We start from the raw sequence: 14,650 nt of genomic DNA, 5'->3' as shown, positions 1-14,650 counted from the left end.
AAATCCTTAGTCTTTAACTCTGTAAAGTCTAACGGCCCTATCACACACCCAACGAAATAAGATGCAAGACATGTTTCCACGTTGTGTTGCTATTTTCAGACCAATGCAACCCTAATTTTTCCAATTATTGTCATGTTGTTTAAATAATAAATCCATTTTCGCCACAAAGAGGTGTGTTAAGGCGCATTGTTGGCACGTTGCTATTTTGAGGAGCTAAAATAGACTGTTCAATAGACCAGCTGAAAGCAGCTTAAAGCGCATGAGTTGTGCGCCTCGCTTACACATTACTTAAAACATGCAAAATGTCAATATGCAAATATCTTTACAAATAAAAAAGCATGAAAAGATTAAAATATATATAAAAAAATTACTTTCTACATAAATATAAAAACCACTGCCTTCATGACTTAATCATCTCAGGGGGGCTTTTTTAGTTTATTTATGACAATTTAGTGGTATTCATTATAGTCATATTTAGATTTGTTTTATTAAAAATGAGCTTAGATTTGTCCAGCTGTTAGGTTTTCGATCATGTTGGGCATAGCATGTGTGTTTTTGTTTTTTTCACCTCACTTCGTTATTATTGTTCATTTATTCGTTGGCTGGAAATTAGAACAGAATTTCCAAATAGTTTTGAAACAAATCTTTGCGCTTTTCCACAAAAGACAGAAAGTGAAAGTAAAGGCCGATTGGAGGAGGCTCATTCTTGCGCTGCAGATGGTCTGTTTAACTGTTTTCTCGCTTGTGAAGCGTTCAGTTTTTTCCACTTACAAAGTCCGCCATGTACACGGCAAATGCGCCATGGCGCAACGCAACTGACTCTTAAAGAGAATGAGAGATGAGACTCTAATTGGTTTATTCTCAAAACACACCCATAACTCATTAAGAGAATAAACTCAACCCTGTAGACCGGTGCAAAGCATATTTTTTTGTCCTTAAAATATCAAAAGTGGATTCAGATATGCCCTTAATGCTTTTGTGCCTTGAGCTTCAGACTTTGCGCCTAGATCATTAAAATAATTAATAGTTGTCTTAAAAGTCTTAAATTTGACTTGTAACCTGAATAAACCCTGTTTTAAGGTCACCTGAAGTGATTTGAAATGTCTCAATGAAATATCAAGAGAGGGTGGGACATAGTGTAGTTCCTCCTCTTTTTGTTTTATCACTGATCTGCCTGTGAAAGTGGCTGAGCTCAAACGCAACAAATGTGAAGCATCTTGAAGGGGGTGGGGCATGTCAGATATTAGAAAGCATTTGATTGATTAAGATTTGATGAGAAACTGAAGTATGATGTGACGTGAATAAAAACGCTGACCCATTTAAATGGAAGTGACAAACTACAAGTTTACATGTTTATATCTATTCTATATCTTCTAAACTTGAATTTTGTCACTGTTTTAATGTATGCACTAGCTTGTTGATATTCTAAAAACGAACAATACTGAAACTAATATCTAAAAAAACCTTTTAAATTTCAACTGACCTTTAAGTCTTTATGAAAAGACAAACAAAGCAGTGTGCAGCTATTTTTATTTAATAGACAACAAATAGCCAAACAGTTTTGGAATATGAGCAAATAAATGAAGTTTTATGAACAGCTGGTTTTGCATCTATAATAATTGCTAGTCCAATCAGAAGTCATTGCTAGACCAATCAGTTGCATTCTAGCCTCCAATAAATAAACCTATTCGTCCTACCTTCCTTATATTCTTTTTGAAGAATCCCCCCATCTCCACCCTTCCTCCTTTACCAAGGTGAGCTCTTGAGACCTACCTGATCTTGCACGCCCTGTCATGCTACATGACCAGGCGGGAGCCCTGGGCTCAAGTATCTCCAAGCATCTCCAAGCTCAGGGTTCTCTCCTGTGACAGCATGCCAAATCTCCAAATTGAATCCAGCAATAGCTAAGTGTTAACTCCTGAAAAATGCTTGTTGGAAATACCTGGATGTGCATAATTGTAAAAAAAAAAATGAGGATGAAAACACTTATGCACACAATAGAGTAGGATAAACTTTTTAATTTGATGAACAAAAACGTGCATAAACTTAAATGAAAATACATTTGCCGAATAAATTCCAGCATGTTTATCAGTAAACAGATCAGTTATTTCATTAATGAACAAACCAGCGGACTGTCCACATTGTAATCTGACATGTTGGTGCGGTCTTTCTAAATTCCATCTGCCAAAGTCTGTCGTCAAAGTGGTTGTATTACCTCCCGGAACTGTATTGCAATCCCAAAGAGCATCTCAGACCTCCAGAAGTCAACGCACTTAATTACATTTCATCTTCTGAGGTATTAAAGACCCACAGTGACTTCTCCTAACCAGCAAATCCTTTTAATGTTTGATGCCAGTTTATCAGGAAGTGACAAATTAGTTGAATTTTTGAATGGAAACTAGAGCTGCACAATTAATCGTAAAAAGATCACGATCTCGATTCTACCCCCTAGACCAGTGTTTCTCAACTGGTGGGTCGCTGGAACATTTTCTGTGGGTCACGGAGTGTGTGGTCAAAAAAACCAACAAAGTTTAATTTTTTACTTATTTGGCTTGTACCAGACTTTTATTTCGAAATTCGTGCGCGACAACCATGATGTTTGACATCTGAAATTTAATTTCATTACAGCAACAAATATGTCATAGCGCAAGTACCACCCTGAATATGCAAAGTATGGATTTACATATATTGACGAAAAAAAGACCTAAAGCCTCAGTGTCATATGTAGTGAGGTGCTCTCAAAAGAGAGCATGAAACCTTCTAAATTAAAACAACATTTAGAAACCAGAAAACATGTTTCATTAACAGTTCAGTTTAGTTCATAGTAAGTGAACATTTCCTAATCACTGTTTACAGTATATATATAATATTTTTATAATTTGATCCATTTTGTTAAATGACAGCTGTAAAATAGTGTTTATTTGTAAGTCTCTGTGAATGTCTTGATTTTTTTGTCACTACTTTTGTTTGTTAACAAATAAATACAAATGAATGAAAATTCCTTAACTTATATTATAGTTCCTAAAAATTTGGGTCGCGGCTTGATGACCATGTAAAAATGTGGGTCCCATGGCCAAACCAGTTAAGAACCCCTGCCCTAGACGATCTTAATCCAGCACTTCTACAATTCTTTCAATCATATTTACAAGTTCCGGAGAGAAGCAACGGTGGCAGCAAAAGTCTTCACATTGTTTTACCATACGTTGTTCAGCAATGTGGACACCTCCAAATGGTGTTGAAAGAGTCACATGCTGTATTAATAAGATATAATTCATCCCAAAAATGTAATTTCTGTCTTCATGTAATGTATTTGCGACCGCAAAATCAGAAGTGATGTGAGCTGACCGTCAGCTGTTACCACAGTGACTCCGGGGGTGCGTGTTCGGGCCTCTGAATGAAGTCTACTTTAGTAAACAGAACCTGCATAAGCTGTAAATTACAGTTAATAAAGTTGTAAATAACATTCAGTTTGTGGCACAGAGTGATCGTTTGGGAGCAACATGGGAAGTGAACCGCTCTTAGCAGTGAAAATGAAACCGAAAGCGAACACAGTATTGAAAGATGTAGCTGGCTGATTCCAGCCCAAAAAGTATCCAAAACCTGCCGAAATGCAAAAACACCGCCCCAGGCTTCTGTATTCACGAAAATCATGTCAGTGAGAGATTTTAAGCAGGAAATTACAGATTCCATATGTCTCATACACAATAATTCAACATCAGACTTATCATCAGCATGACCAGGACAAATCTAAAGTCTGTTCAAGTCTATACAAAATTTAGCATTTTAACCAACAGTACAGCTACACAAAGCCTATTGCTGTTTAACTACATGTTTAAGAATAACAATAATAGCCCACTCATGTTAACCTTTATTTTGCATCTACAGAATCGTGAGAAAATCGTCATCTTTATTATAGGCAAAAAAAATTGCGATTCTCATTTTAGCCAGAATCGTGCAGCTCTCATGGAAACTGTGCTTTATTCACAAATGTTTTATGCAATATTCCAGTTTTGTACATCCTTTAATGGAAACTATTGATGAACAGAAGCTAAAGGGGCAATGGTGTAGAATTTGTGGAGTTTTTCCCATCGTCATATTGAGAACTATTGGAATAACAAAGTTGTGTATGTTGCAGGATAATTTATAGTGCAACGTTCTCTTATCCGTCAAAAGATCAAGAGTAATTTGAGTTCTCAATTGGCAGATGCAGTAATGAAGTTATTTGTTGATTTTCACAGACAGAGGTTGAAGAAGGTGAGAAAGAAGGAGGCCAAGCAGCGCTGGGACGACCGGCACTGGTCTCAGAAGAAGCTGGATGAGATGACCGACAGAGACTGGAGAATCTTCAGAGAGGATTACAGCATCACAACCAAAGGAGGGAAGATCCCCAACCCTATCCGCAACTGGAAGGAGTATTCACTGCCCCCACACATTCTGGAGGTCATCGAAAAGTGTGGATATAAGGTCTGTCATTCATTCACTTGGTCTAAAATATCAAATCAAATCAAATCACTTTTATTGTGACATCATCAGCAGCATGTGTGCTATGATGAGTGAAAGCTTAGGTGCTGGCTCCAGACAGTAAAAAATACAGATAGTGCAAATACAACGACAGTGCAAAATATAACAGCATACTCCCAAAAAAAAAAAAAAAACAGAACAGCGATATGTGCAATGAATAGGTGTCCAAATAGTTGTTGTAGGCAGTACTGTTTCAAGTATGGATTGGTTATAGTGCAGTGCATGCTACATATTAATGGTGTGCAGTGAGGGGTATGGAAGAGTTTGTGTTGGGTGTGTTAAGTGTTCATCAGCCTGATAGTCTGAGGGAAGAAACTTTCCTTCAGCTGGCTAGTGCGTGATCAGATGCTGCGGAACCGTCTGCCTGAAGGTAGCAGAGTGAAAAGTCAATGGCTTGTGTGGCTGGAGTTGCTGATAATTCTCTTGGCTTTCCTCATTCACCACCTGGTGTAGATGTCGTGGAGGGAGGGAAGCTCACCTCCTACTACGCGTCCAGCAGTTTGCACAATCCTATGTAGACCTTTGCGATTGCTGCTGGTGCTATTTCCATACTGAATGGGCTCTACACTTATATATGCAGTTGAAGTCAGAATTATTTGCCCTCTTGAATTATTAGCTCCTGTATATTTTTTCCCCAATTTCTTTTTAAGGGAGAGCCGTTTTTTCCCCACACATTTCTAAACATAATAGTTTTAATAACTCGTTTCCAATAATTGATTTATTTTATCTTTGCCCAGATGACAGTAAATTATATTTTACTAGATATTTTGCATGATACTAGTATCATGTCAGCTAGTCAGCTTAAAGTGAGATTTAAAGGCTTAACTACATGGTATCTTGGGGGTCTTAAAAAGTCTTAAAATGTCTTACATTTCAAAAACAGAATTTTAGGTCCTAAAAAGTTTTAAATATACCAAAATATTGTTTTTAGGTCTTAAATCTCTCTTTTTAACAAGTCTTAATTTTATAACTAATCTGGCCAACATCTATACAATCACAAACAATCCATCTCAATAAAACTTTGAACTTTTGTTTAAGATTGTAATTTTTTACTCTATTTGCCATAATAGTTTAATTATTATCCTTAAAATTACATTTGTTTAAAAGTTTAAAAGTTCCTCGTATATTTACTGCTGAGGACACTGACCCAGGCAGACTGTTGTGCATACATTTAATTTATTATTGTTATTAAAACATTGTTATTGTTATTAAAACAGTCTTTTTTTTATTATTTTAAAGAAAGTTTATGTTGTAAAAAGTTTGTTTGCAACTAGAGCTTGCTTGTTTTGACATAATATTTAAAATATTTTGCTAAAAAATATGTAAAATTATAAAACTTTTCATTAATAAATTATTATTGTATTATTAAATGTATTAAATTACATAAATATCTATAAATGTATATAAAAAATATAGGGCAAATAAAATAATTTTCCATCTGGGCCATTCGATAAACTCCTTCTTAAGTCTAAAATTTCATTAATGGTCTTAATGTCTTAAAGTCTTAAAAGTAACTTGGTGAAACCTGCAGAAGCCCTGTTAATCAGGTTAACTAGGCAAGTGAGGGTAATTCGGAAAATCATTATATAACGATGGTTTGTTCTGTTGAGAATTGAAAACTAATAAGTCATAAGGGGGCTAAAAATAAAAAAAATAAAACAAATAAGACTATCCAAAAGAAACAAATATTATCCAAATTACTGTGGAAATTTCCTTGCTCCATGAAATATCCTTTGAGATATATTCGAAAAAGAATAAATATTTCAAAAGATGGCTAATAATTTTGCCCTCAACTGTAAATGTTTTTTACATGTTTTTCCAGGATCCCACACCCATCCAGAGGCAGGCCATTCCTATTGGTTTACAGAACCGTGACATCATCGGTGTGGCTGAGACTGGTAGCGGTAAAACCGCCGCCTTCCTCATTCCCTTACTGGTCTGGATCACCACTCTACCCAAGATTGACAGGCAAGAACTGGCTTTTCTCTCTCACACTTTTATGGTTTTGTGGAATCAGATCACTAATAAAAACGATTGGATTTGTTACTGTAGGATTGAGGACTCTGATCAGGGACCATACGCCATTATTCTGGCTCCGACTCGTGAGCTGGCGCAGCAGATCGAGGAGGAGACTATTAAATTCGGCAAACCGCTAGGCATCCGAACTGTAGCTGTGATCGGTGGAATATCCAGAGAGGATCAGGGCTTCAGACTTAGGATGGGTTGTGAGGTGAGAGTGAAATCTCATCAACCATTTCATTTATATATTGCTATTGGTTACTTAGTGATAATTCATTTCATAATAGTTTTTGTGCTGTTGTCAGGGTTATTGTAGTTAACTAAAACAATAAAACGAAATAAAATATAACACTTATTATTAAAAACTTGTTTGAGCTAGTTTACAAGTAAAAGTTATTTTCATTTCGCTTAATTTGCTCCGCTAAAATAACTTAAAACTAAATTGAATCAAAGCCTTTATAAAAAGAACAATATCTAATAAAATATTTTCTGTTTCTTTAATTCACTAAAGTTCATTTATATACACATGTCTACTTTAATGTTTTAAATAGCTTTTGGGAAAATAAAATATCAAAATTTGGGTGAAATAATGTTTCCCAACACAATGTACAGCATAAAGGATATATCCATATAAAAATTAAACACTTTTTCTGGTCTGTATTTGTTTTTATACAGATATTAAATGTATTTTAAAATATTATGAACTTATTGATTAAATTGGCTCAAATGCAGTGGTTTAAAGAAGAATGGTTGTATAAAAATATTAAGAAATTACAATTAATTAGTATTTTGGGGCCAAACAGTTATTCTCAGAGTATTTTAAAAGGTGGTGATTTAATGATTAAATGATTGTTCTAGAAATGCTTGACAAATTGCTTGCAGTATATACTACATATTACACTGAATGCGATTTTAGTTGCTGTGTTTTGTAAATCATGGTCAAATTCGAACATTATTTTGTAATTTCTTGATAATCATACATTTTTTATTAATAAAACAGGACACATTATAATATATAGGAACAAGGTTAAAGCTATGCTACACTTTTTGTCTTTAACACAAAACTGACATATACAAAAGTAATAAATCTTTGAATTAAAAACTAAAATTGTAAATACATTTAGAAAGTATTCTAAAACAAAAATGGAACTGAATTGCAGCTGTAGATCTGATGTTTTTCTTCCTCGCTCCCAGATTGTCATAGCAACACCTGGTCGTTTGATCGACGTGTTGGAGAACCGATACCTCGTCCTGAGCAGATGCACATATGTGGTACTGGATGAAGCCGACAGAATGATTGACATGGGCTTCGAACCCGACGTCCAGAAGATTCTGGAGTACATTCCTGTGACCAATCAGAAACCAGACACAGATGACGCAGAGGACCCTGAAAAGATGATGCAGAACTTTGAGTCCGGCAAACACAAATACAGACAGGTAACCGATAACTCAGCCATTGTGGTTTAAATAAGGTCATATCTAACTTTAAAGGTCCCATAAAGTGCATTTTTATTCGACGTTTGTCACTGTCTTGGAGCCCACTAGCTTATTATATCTTAAAACTTAATAATACTGATGTTAACATCTAATAAGCGTTATTTTATTTTCATGGGACCTTTAAACTCGTGTTGCTCACTTTAATATACGCTCACTGGCCACTTTAACGGGTACAACTTGCTTGAATGCTCTTGGAACCCCATTTAGCTTTAGAAATACCTTACTTTTACATGGATTAGAGTTGTGTGATTATTCTCTTACTCCTGACATCAACAAGCCATTTTCACTGCCCATAGCTGGATATTTACTGTTTTTAAAAACAATTCTTTGTAAACTTTAAAGATGGTTACGCACAAATCTCAGTGGATCAGCAGGTTTTATTTAAATGCTTAGACCAACAACCATGCTATGCTAAAAATGGGCCACTTGTTAGGTACACCTTACTAGTACCGGTATTAGACGCCCTTTTAGCCTTCATAACTCACTTAATCCTTTGTGACAAAGACACTGAAAATATTCTTATAATATCAGAGATTTTGGTCCATATTGACATGATAGCATCACGTATTGCTGCAGATTTGTCGGCTGCACATGCATGAAGTGAATCTCGTGTTCCACCACATCCCAAAGGTGCTCAATTTGATTGAGTTCTGGTGACTGTGGAGGCCATTTGAGTACACTAAACTCATTTTCATGTTCAAGAAGCCAGTTTGAGATGATTTGCGCTTTATGACATGGTGTGATATCTTGCTGGAACTAGCCATCAGAAGATTGGTACACTGTGATCATAAAGGGATGGATATGGTTAGCAACAATACTCGTGCTGTGACATTGACACGATACTCAATATGTACTAATGTGCCCAAAGTGTGCCAAGAAATTAGCTAGACACTATGTTCTTAAAGGGATGGGCATGGTCAGCAACAATATTCTGAGGTAGGCGGAGGCGTTTACACTATACTCAATTGGTACTAATGGGCCAAAACTGTGCCAAGAAAATATCCCCCACACTATTACACCACCACCAGCAACCTGAACCGTTGATATAAGACAGGATAGACCTTACATAATTACTGTATTTATATAGAGTTTTTATGATTTATGATAATCTTTTTGTCATCAAAAACAGAATAATTTTACTTATTTAGGGAAAAAGTCAGTGTAATTTAATGTAAACTTCTTTCTCCCGAAGTTGAAAACAAAAAAATACTTTTACTATTTTAAATATGTAAATAATTCTTTAGATATTTGGACTGAAAACGAGACAAAGCAAAGTAAGAAAAGCTTTTTTTGCATTGTGTTTATTTAATTTCTCTACCTAAATACTGTAACGACTCCCCTGAGGTCCATCAAATAGAGCTATTAAACTATCTTGAGAAACCGTAATAAAATATCAATGTTTATTGCAGAAATTGTAAAAATTCCCTAGTTCAAAGTCACTCAACTCCTATTTATTCCAAGTTCCGATGCTTGAGCAGATCATCTTGACCACGTCTACATGGCTAAATGCATTGAGTTGCTGCTATTTGATTGGCTAATTAGAAATTTTGATTAAAATAAATTGTCTACTAAGTGTAATAAATTCGCAAGCGTCCTTTCTGTTGCTTTCTTTTATGTTTCATTTTCCTAAATGTCTTTGTATTGCATGAGATTGTATCATATTATATCTCTTGTGTTTCAGACGGTCATGTTTACGGCTACTATGCCTCCTGCAGTGGAGCGTCTGGCCAGAAGTTACCTCCGTCGGCCGGCGGTGGTGTACATCGGCTCTGCAGGCAAACCCCACGAGAGGGTGGAGCAGAAGGTCATCCTCATGTCCGAGGGTGAAAAGAGGTCAGAACACGTTAACCCATCATTTGTCGAAATGAGTAGTTTTTATTCAAGCGCACTTTGTCCAAAAAATGTTCTTCAGTTTTTAATTGACAAATGTTTTCTTGTGGCGAACAGGAAGAAGCTTCTGGAAGTTTTGGCAAGTGGCTTCGAGCCGCCCATCATCATCTTCGTTAACCAAAAGAAGGGTTGCGATGTGCTTGCTAAATCTCTGGAGAAGATGGGAGTGAGTACACTGTGTTAAGTGCTGTCTGTAATGCTTTACAGGAGTAAATTCTTAAAATTTGTTGTTTTGCTTCTTGATTCTGATTGGTGGAGCTGCAATTGAAGTTGCTGTAACATACTTTACACACATAGAGCTGTAATTGTTGAAATGAATGTTGAATTTGAATGTATAATTGTGAAATGAAGACATGGTTTACATTGAATGTGTAACAGCTTGGCAGTTTTAGGCACTCTGCTTCACAACATGCCCAACAACATTCCTTAGATGTTATAAACTTACTGTAAACCGTGGCTTCGAAATGCTTATTGGTGATGAAGGGGTGGGACCCATGATCTGGAAACAGAGCTTACCGCTACCTAGGCAGTTTTTTGGGACACCATAGCAGCATTTTTTTTATGTCAAGATGGCAAAAAATGCTATCTTCCTAGGCGCATAATGTTTAAAAAGCCAACCAATCTGATTTTGATATTAAAGATGTACATAATAATAGCAAACAGCCATATTTAGACAGACTTGGTAAGCAAATCTATGAGAGCTGCAAATTCAGGAAGAAAATGGACATCTGCCTGTTATAGCTCAACGTAGATCGTGAAGCATTACTAAATAAAATACAACTTTTTTAAAAGAGATTTTATGACATACTGACCTGCTGGTAATTAATCAGTGACTCAATCTTTCTTTTTTCCCCTCTTCTGCAGTACAATGCTTGCACACTTCACGGTGGTAAAGGTCAGGAACAGAGAGAGTTCGCTCTTTCCAACCTGAAGGCCGGAGCCAAAGACATCCTGGTGGCCACAGATGTGGCAGGCAGAGGAATCGACATTCAGGACGTCTCGATGGTCTTAAACTACGACATGGCCAAGAACATCGAGGGTGAGTTTAACATCATCTCTGCCACTTTTTTCATAAAGCAGAACTCGTGGTCATATTTTCTCATCAATTTGACCGTAGGACTGGGTGATGCTATGATAATGGTAATTATTGCAATATTTTTTTTAACTGTTTCAATTGAATGTGAACAATGAGGAAGGTCCTACATGACTGAAACGTTTGTATGACTCTTGTTGGTTTTTATTGGACACATCAAGTATATTATCCATTTCATTAATTTAGTTTTTGTTTATTTATTTTTTTGCTCTTCATTGGATTCTGTTATTGACAATGGTCTTGCATGTGAAATAAATAAAGCGCAATATCCTCTTTTTTCTATTTTAAGCATTAAACAGAACTTTTCATCCATATTTTAAACTGGGGTTAATGATGAAATTTTGATAATTATGAAAATATAATTTTTCTTTGTTTAAAAAAAAAAAGTTGAAAACTATACTGTCATTCTAATGTAGTACTAAGGAAACTTTGCAGCAGATGCAATGATATTAAGCACTGCCTGAAAATTAACTAACTTCCATATTCCAGTTCAAATAGCTACGGTTCAGGATTAGGGATGCAACGATTAACTGATTTCACTACTAACAGTGCTTTAATTCGTCTCAGTTAATTAATTGTAAAAGCTTCACAACATCGCGTTTCTGTTGCACGCAAAGAACTGGTGCAACTAAACAAAGCTATGCTAACTGGACTCATGGCACCTGGCTTGTGCGTAGTCATGCATTCATACCTTTGCGTGCTGTTTGTGTTGCTTTGCAACAACACTTCTGAAACGCTAGCTGGCAGTAGGTTTTTATGTTCCTCTGTGTCGAGTTTCTTCACAGGTGTTTTGTTTTTTCTGAACGCTACAAGTAGTTAAAACTTGCTCATTTAGAGGCAGGAACCAACAGAAGTGCAACAACTTTAATTGTAAATTAAACAGAAAAGAAAAGTTTGCATCTGGAGCTCTTCCACGGGACTCGGCGTTTGTAAACGCTCGCTCCAACGGGCTTGCGGCTCTCAGCACCGGCCACACTCATCACCGCTAAACCGACCAATCAAAGAGCTTGCGCTACGCGTCGTTGCGACGTGTAGTCACATTTTTCGAGAGCCCAGACATGGCAAGAGCTATGCAACTGCGCAAAGGCTGCGTCAAACCATATGCATACGCCTGAAATAGAAGTATAAGGGGCCAATCACACTGAACGTGATTTTCCGTTCTAAAAACGCAAGGCGCACCACACTGCCTTTTTTGTTGAAAAAAAAAAAAAGAAGCGTGGTGTACCTTTTAAGCTGGGTATAGTGCACGAGTGTTGCTGTTAATATTGGTATAACTTTAATATTTATTAATATTGTGATATTCAAAATTTGTTAGTCAGACACCACTGGACAACTCAAAACAGCAACCACTAGTCTCTCCTTCATCTTCAAAAATCTCTGTAGTCGTCTTGACAACACAAACACTGCAGTCACCTCAACGGAAACCCCGCCTCTGCTTTTATTTGATTAGAGGATGAAAAGTGACGTCACGCTTTTTTTCACTCAGAGTTGACTTTTTTTCAACTGCGAGCGCACAGTGTGCAACTGCAAAAACGCGATGCGCAGAAAGCAGTTAAAACGCAAGGCGCGCAAGGTGCATAAACAGCACGTAAAACACTCATAGGCGTTAGCAAACCATTTAAAAAAGGCCCCTTTCAACGCACAGGGTTCATACACATTTTTACTATAAAAATTCCATGACTTTTCCAGAACTTTCAAGTCAATTTTCATGATCTAATGTTCATGTAATGTCTACATATACTCGGTAAATAATAAGAAATGTTTAAATTTATTACAGCATATCATAAAAGTTTACATTTATTCTTATATCTATATAAAATAGATGCTTAAACAGCATTAATGAGAACAAGAAAAGAAAAGAAGTAAAAACAACTACCCTCCATTCCAACATACAGATATTTTTCAGACTAATTTTAGATAATCTTAATAGTTTGTTAAACTAGTAATAGTTGGATAAAACTACTACTACTGAAAAGCCGCGATCACACTGCACTTTTCGATCCATAGACTTCCTTTCATAGGCATGCGAATGTGGCAGACCAGAAACGCAAGCCCGTGCGACAAGTTTCACATGTCACTGCATTCGAAAGTTCAAGCTTGGTGAATTCTTACTTGTGAAATCGCATCATGTGATTGCGTTAGTTCGATAAAAGATAATTTAAAATAAGAAATTTAAAATATGGAGCAATCGCTCACTTTTATTTATCTCTAATCATATTGTTTAACCCCGGCCCTTTTTTGCAGCGCCGTACAAAATAATTTTGCAAGCACTAGTGTTGTAGCTATGGACAAAAATGTCTGCTAAATGACTGAATGTCAATGTCCTTTCCATGATTTTCCCAAAACTTTATGGGTTTTTCTGTTTTTTTAAAACTTTCCAGACGTGGAAAATGCCATGTCAAAATTCCATGATTTTTCCAGAATGAGAGTATAGTTCCTACTAGGAACTTCCTAGCCATATCGGCCTAGAAAACAGCAACAACTTAGTATGCGATGTAACTACAGAAGAGTTCAGCTTTAAATAGGAAATAATCAAAACTCTTTGGTCATTTTTGAGTGAGATGCTAAAGATCTAATCAGATTCAATGATCTATGCTAAGCTAAGCTAAAACTGCTCTTACCAGACCCGGAGATTGGCTGAATGAATTAAAAAATGGTAACAATTCAACTCTAGGGGAGTTTTAAAAAGTGCAGTGTTCCTAAAGGCTTTCCTTCACTCATTCTTACTCTATAGATGAATCGGTAACTTGAACTCTTTTCTCCAGACTATATCCATCGTATTGGCCGAACGGGTCGTGCTGGAAAGAGTGGTGTGGCGATGACCTTCCTGACCAAAGAGGACTCGTCTGTGTTCTACGACCTGAAACAGGCCATCTTAGAGAGCCCAGTGTCCACCTGCCCGCCAGAGCTGGCAAATCACCCAGATGCTCAGCACAAGCCTGGCACCATCCTCACCAAGAAGAGGAGAGAGGAGACCATCTTTGCTTGATCCGCGTTATTTACACACATTACTTGTTTTCATTTGTACATGTTGTGACATTTGTGCTGTTTTACTGCTCCAGATTTTCTATATCCAAGTTTATCAGAAAAAAACAGTAAACCATGAGATCGTACATTACACTTTTCTTGACAGATAAACCAGGGGCCTGTTCCATGGATTAGCTGGCTATCCAGTTAAATGTATTAAGTTTGCACCAATTTTGAGTTTTAGGCAACGTGAAGGCAGCTTGACTTCAGTCATTTTGTTGACGTGTTATTATGGAGCAGCTGATATGAGATGAGCTACCATAAACCCAGAATTGGTGCAAACTAAACTGAAACTTAATTGGCTTGCCAGTTATTCCGGCTTTATGGTGCAACCCCAAGATGTAGATGTCTGTGATAAAACTGTAGTAGAGAGAAATCAATCCCTTGGTTTTGTTAAGATGGACAGATAGTCAAATGTTAAACTGTAGAACAGCCCATCTCTTTTCTTTTTTTTTTTTACACAGGAGATATAATGTTTGTGATTTTTAAATTGTGTAAAACCAATACCAATTCAAGAATGCATCTGTAGATACTGCATTTCAGTCAGAGGATGAGTAAAAATGTTCATTCGGTATGGATTATTAATAAAGTCCTTAGACTGAC

General features: G+C 36.5%; 1 protein-coding gene across 2 annotated transcripts in view; it reads left to right on the top strand.

The window, feature by feature from the left end:
* The window catches only part of ddx23 (DEAD (Asp-Glu-Ala-Asp) box polypeptide 23), a 27,072-nt gene extending 12,422 nt beyond the window's left edge, over window positions 1-14,650 (top strand). The window contains exons 10-17 of one of the 2 annotated variants that reach the window (XM_073938116.1): window positions 4,239-4,464; window positions 6,344-6,489; window positions 6,574-6,751; window positions 7,735-7,977; window positions 9,719-9,870; window positions 9,985-10,093; window positions 10,792-10,966; window positions 13,786-14,650. In XM_073938116.1, the coding sequence (XP_073794217.1) occupies window positions 4,239-4,464; window positions 6,344-6,489; window positions 6,574-6,751; window positions 7,735-7,977; window positions 9,719-9,870; window positions 9,985-10,093; window positions 10,792-10,966; window positions 13,786-14,009 (1,453 nt within the window). In that variant the 3' untranslated portion in view covers window positions 14,010-14,650. 2 annotated transcript variants of the gene reach the window in all.

This window comes from Danio rerio, chromosome 23, assembly GCF_049306965.1.
Source record: "Danio rerio strain Tuebingen ecotype United States chromosome 23, GRCz12tu, whole genome shotgun sequence".
In the NCBI taxonomy this organism is placed as follows: domain Eukaryota; kingdom Metazoa; phylum Chordata; class Actinopteri; order Cypriniformes; family Danionidae; genus Danio; species Danio rerio.
This window is presented reverse-complemented; position numbering and strand designations above follow the sequence as displayed.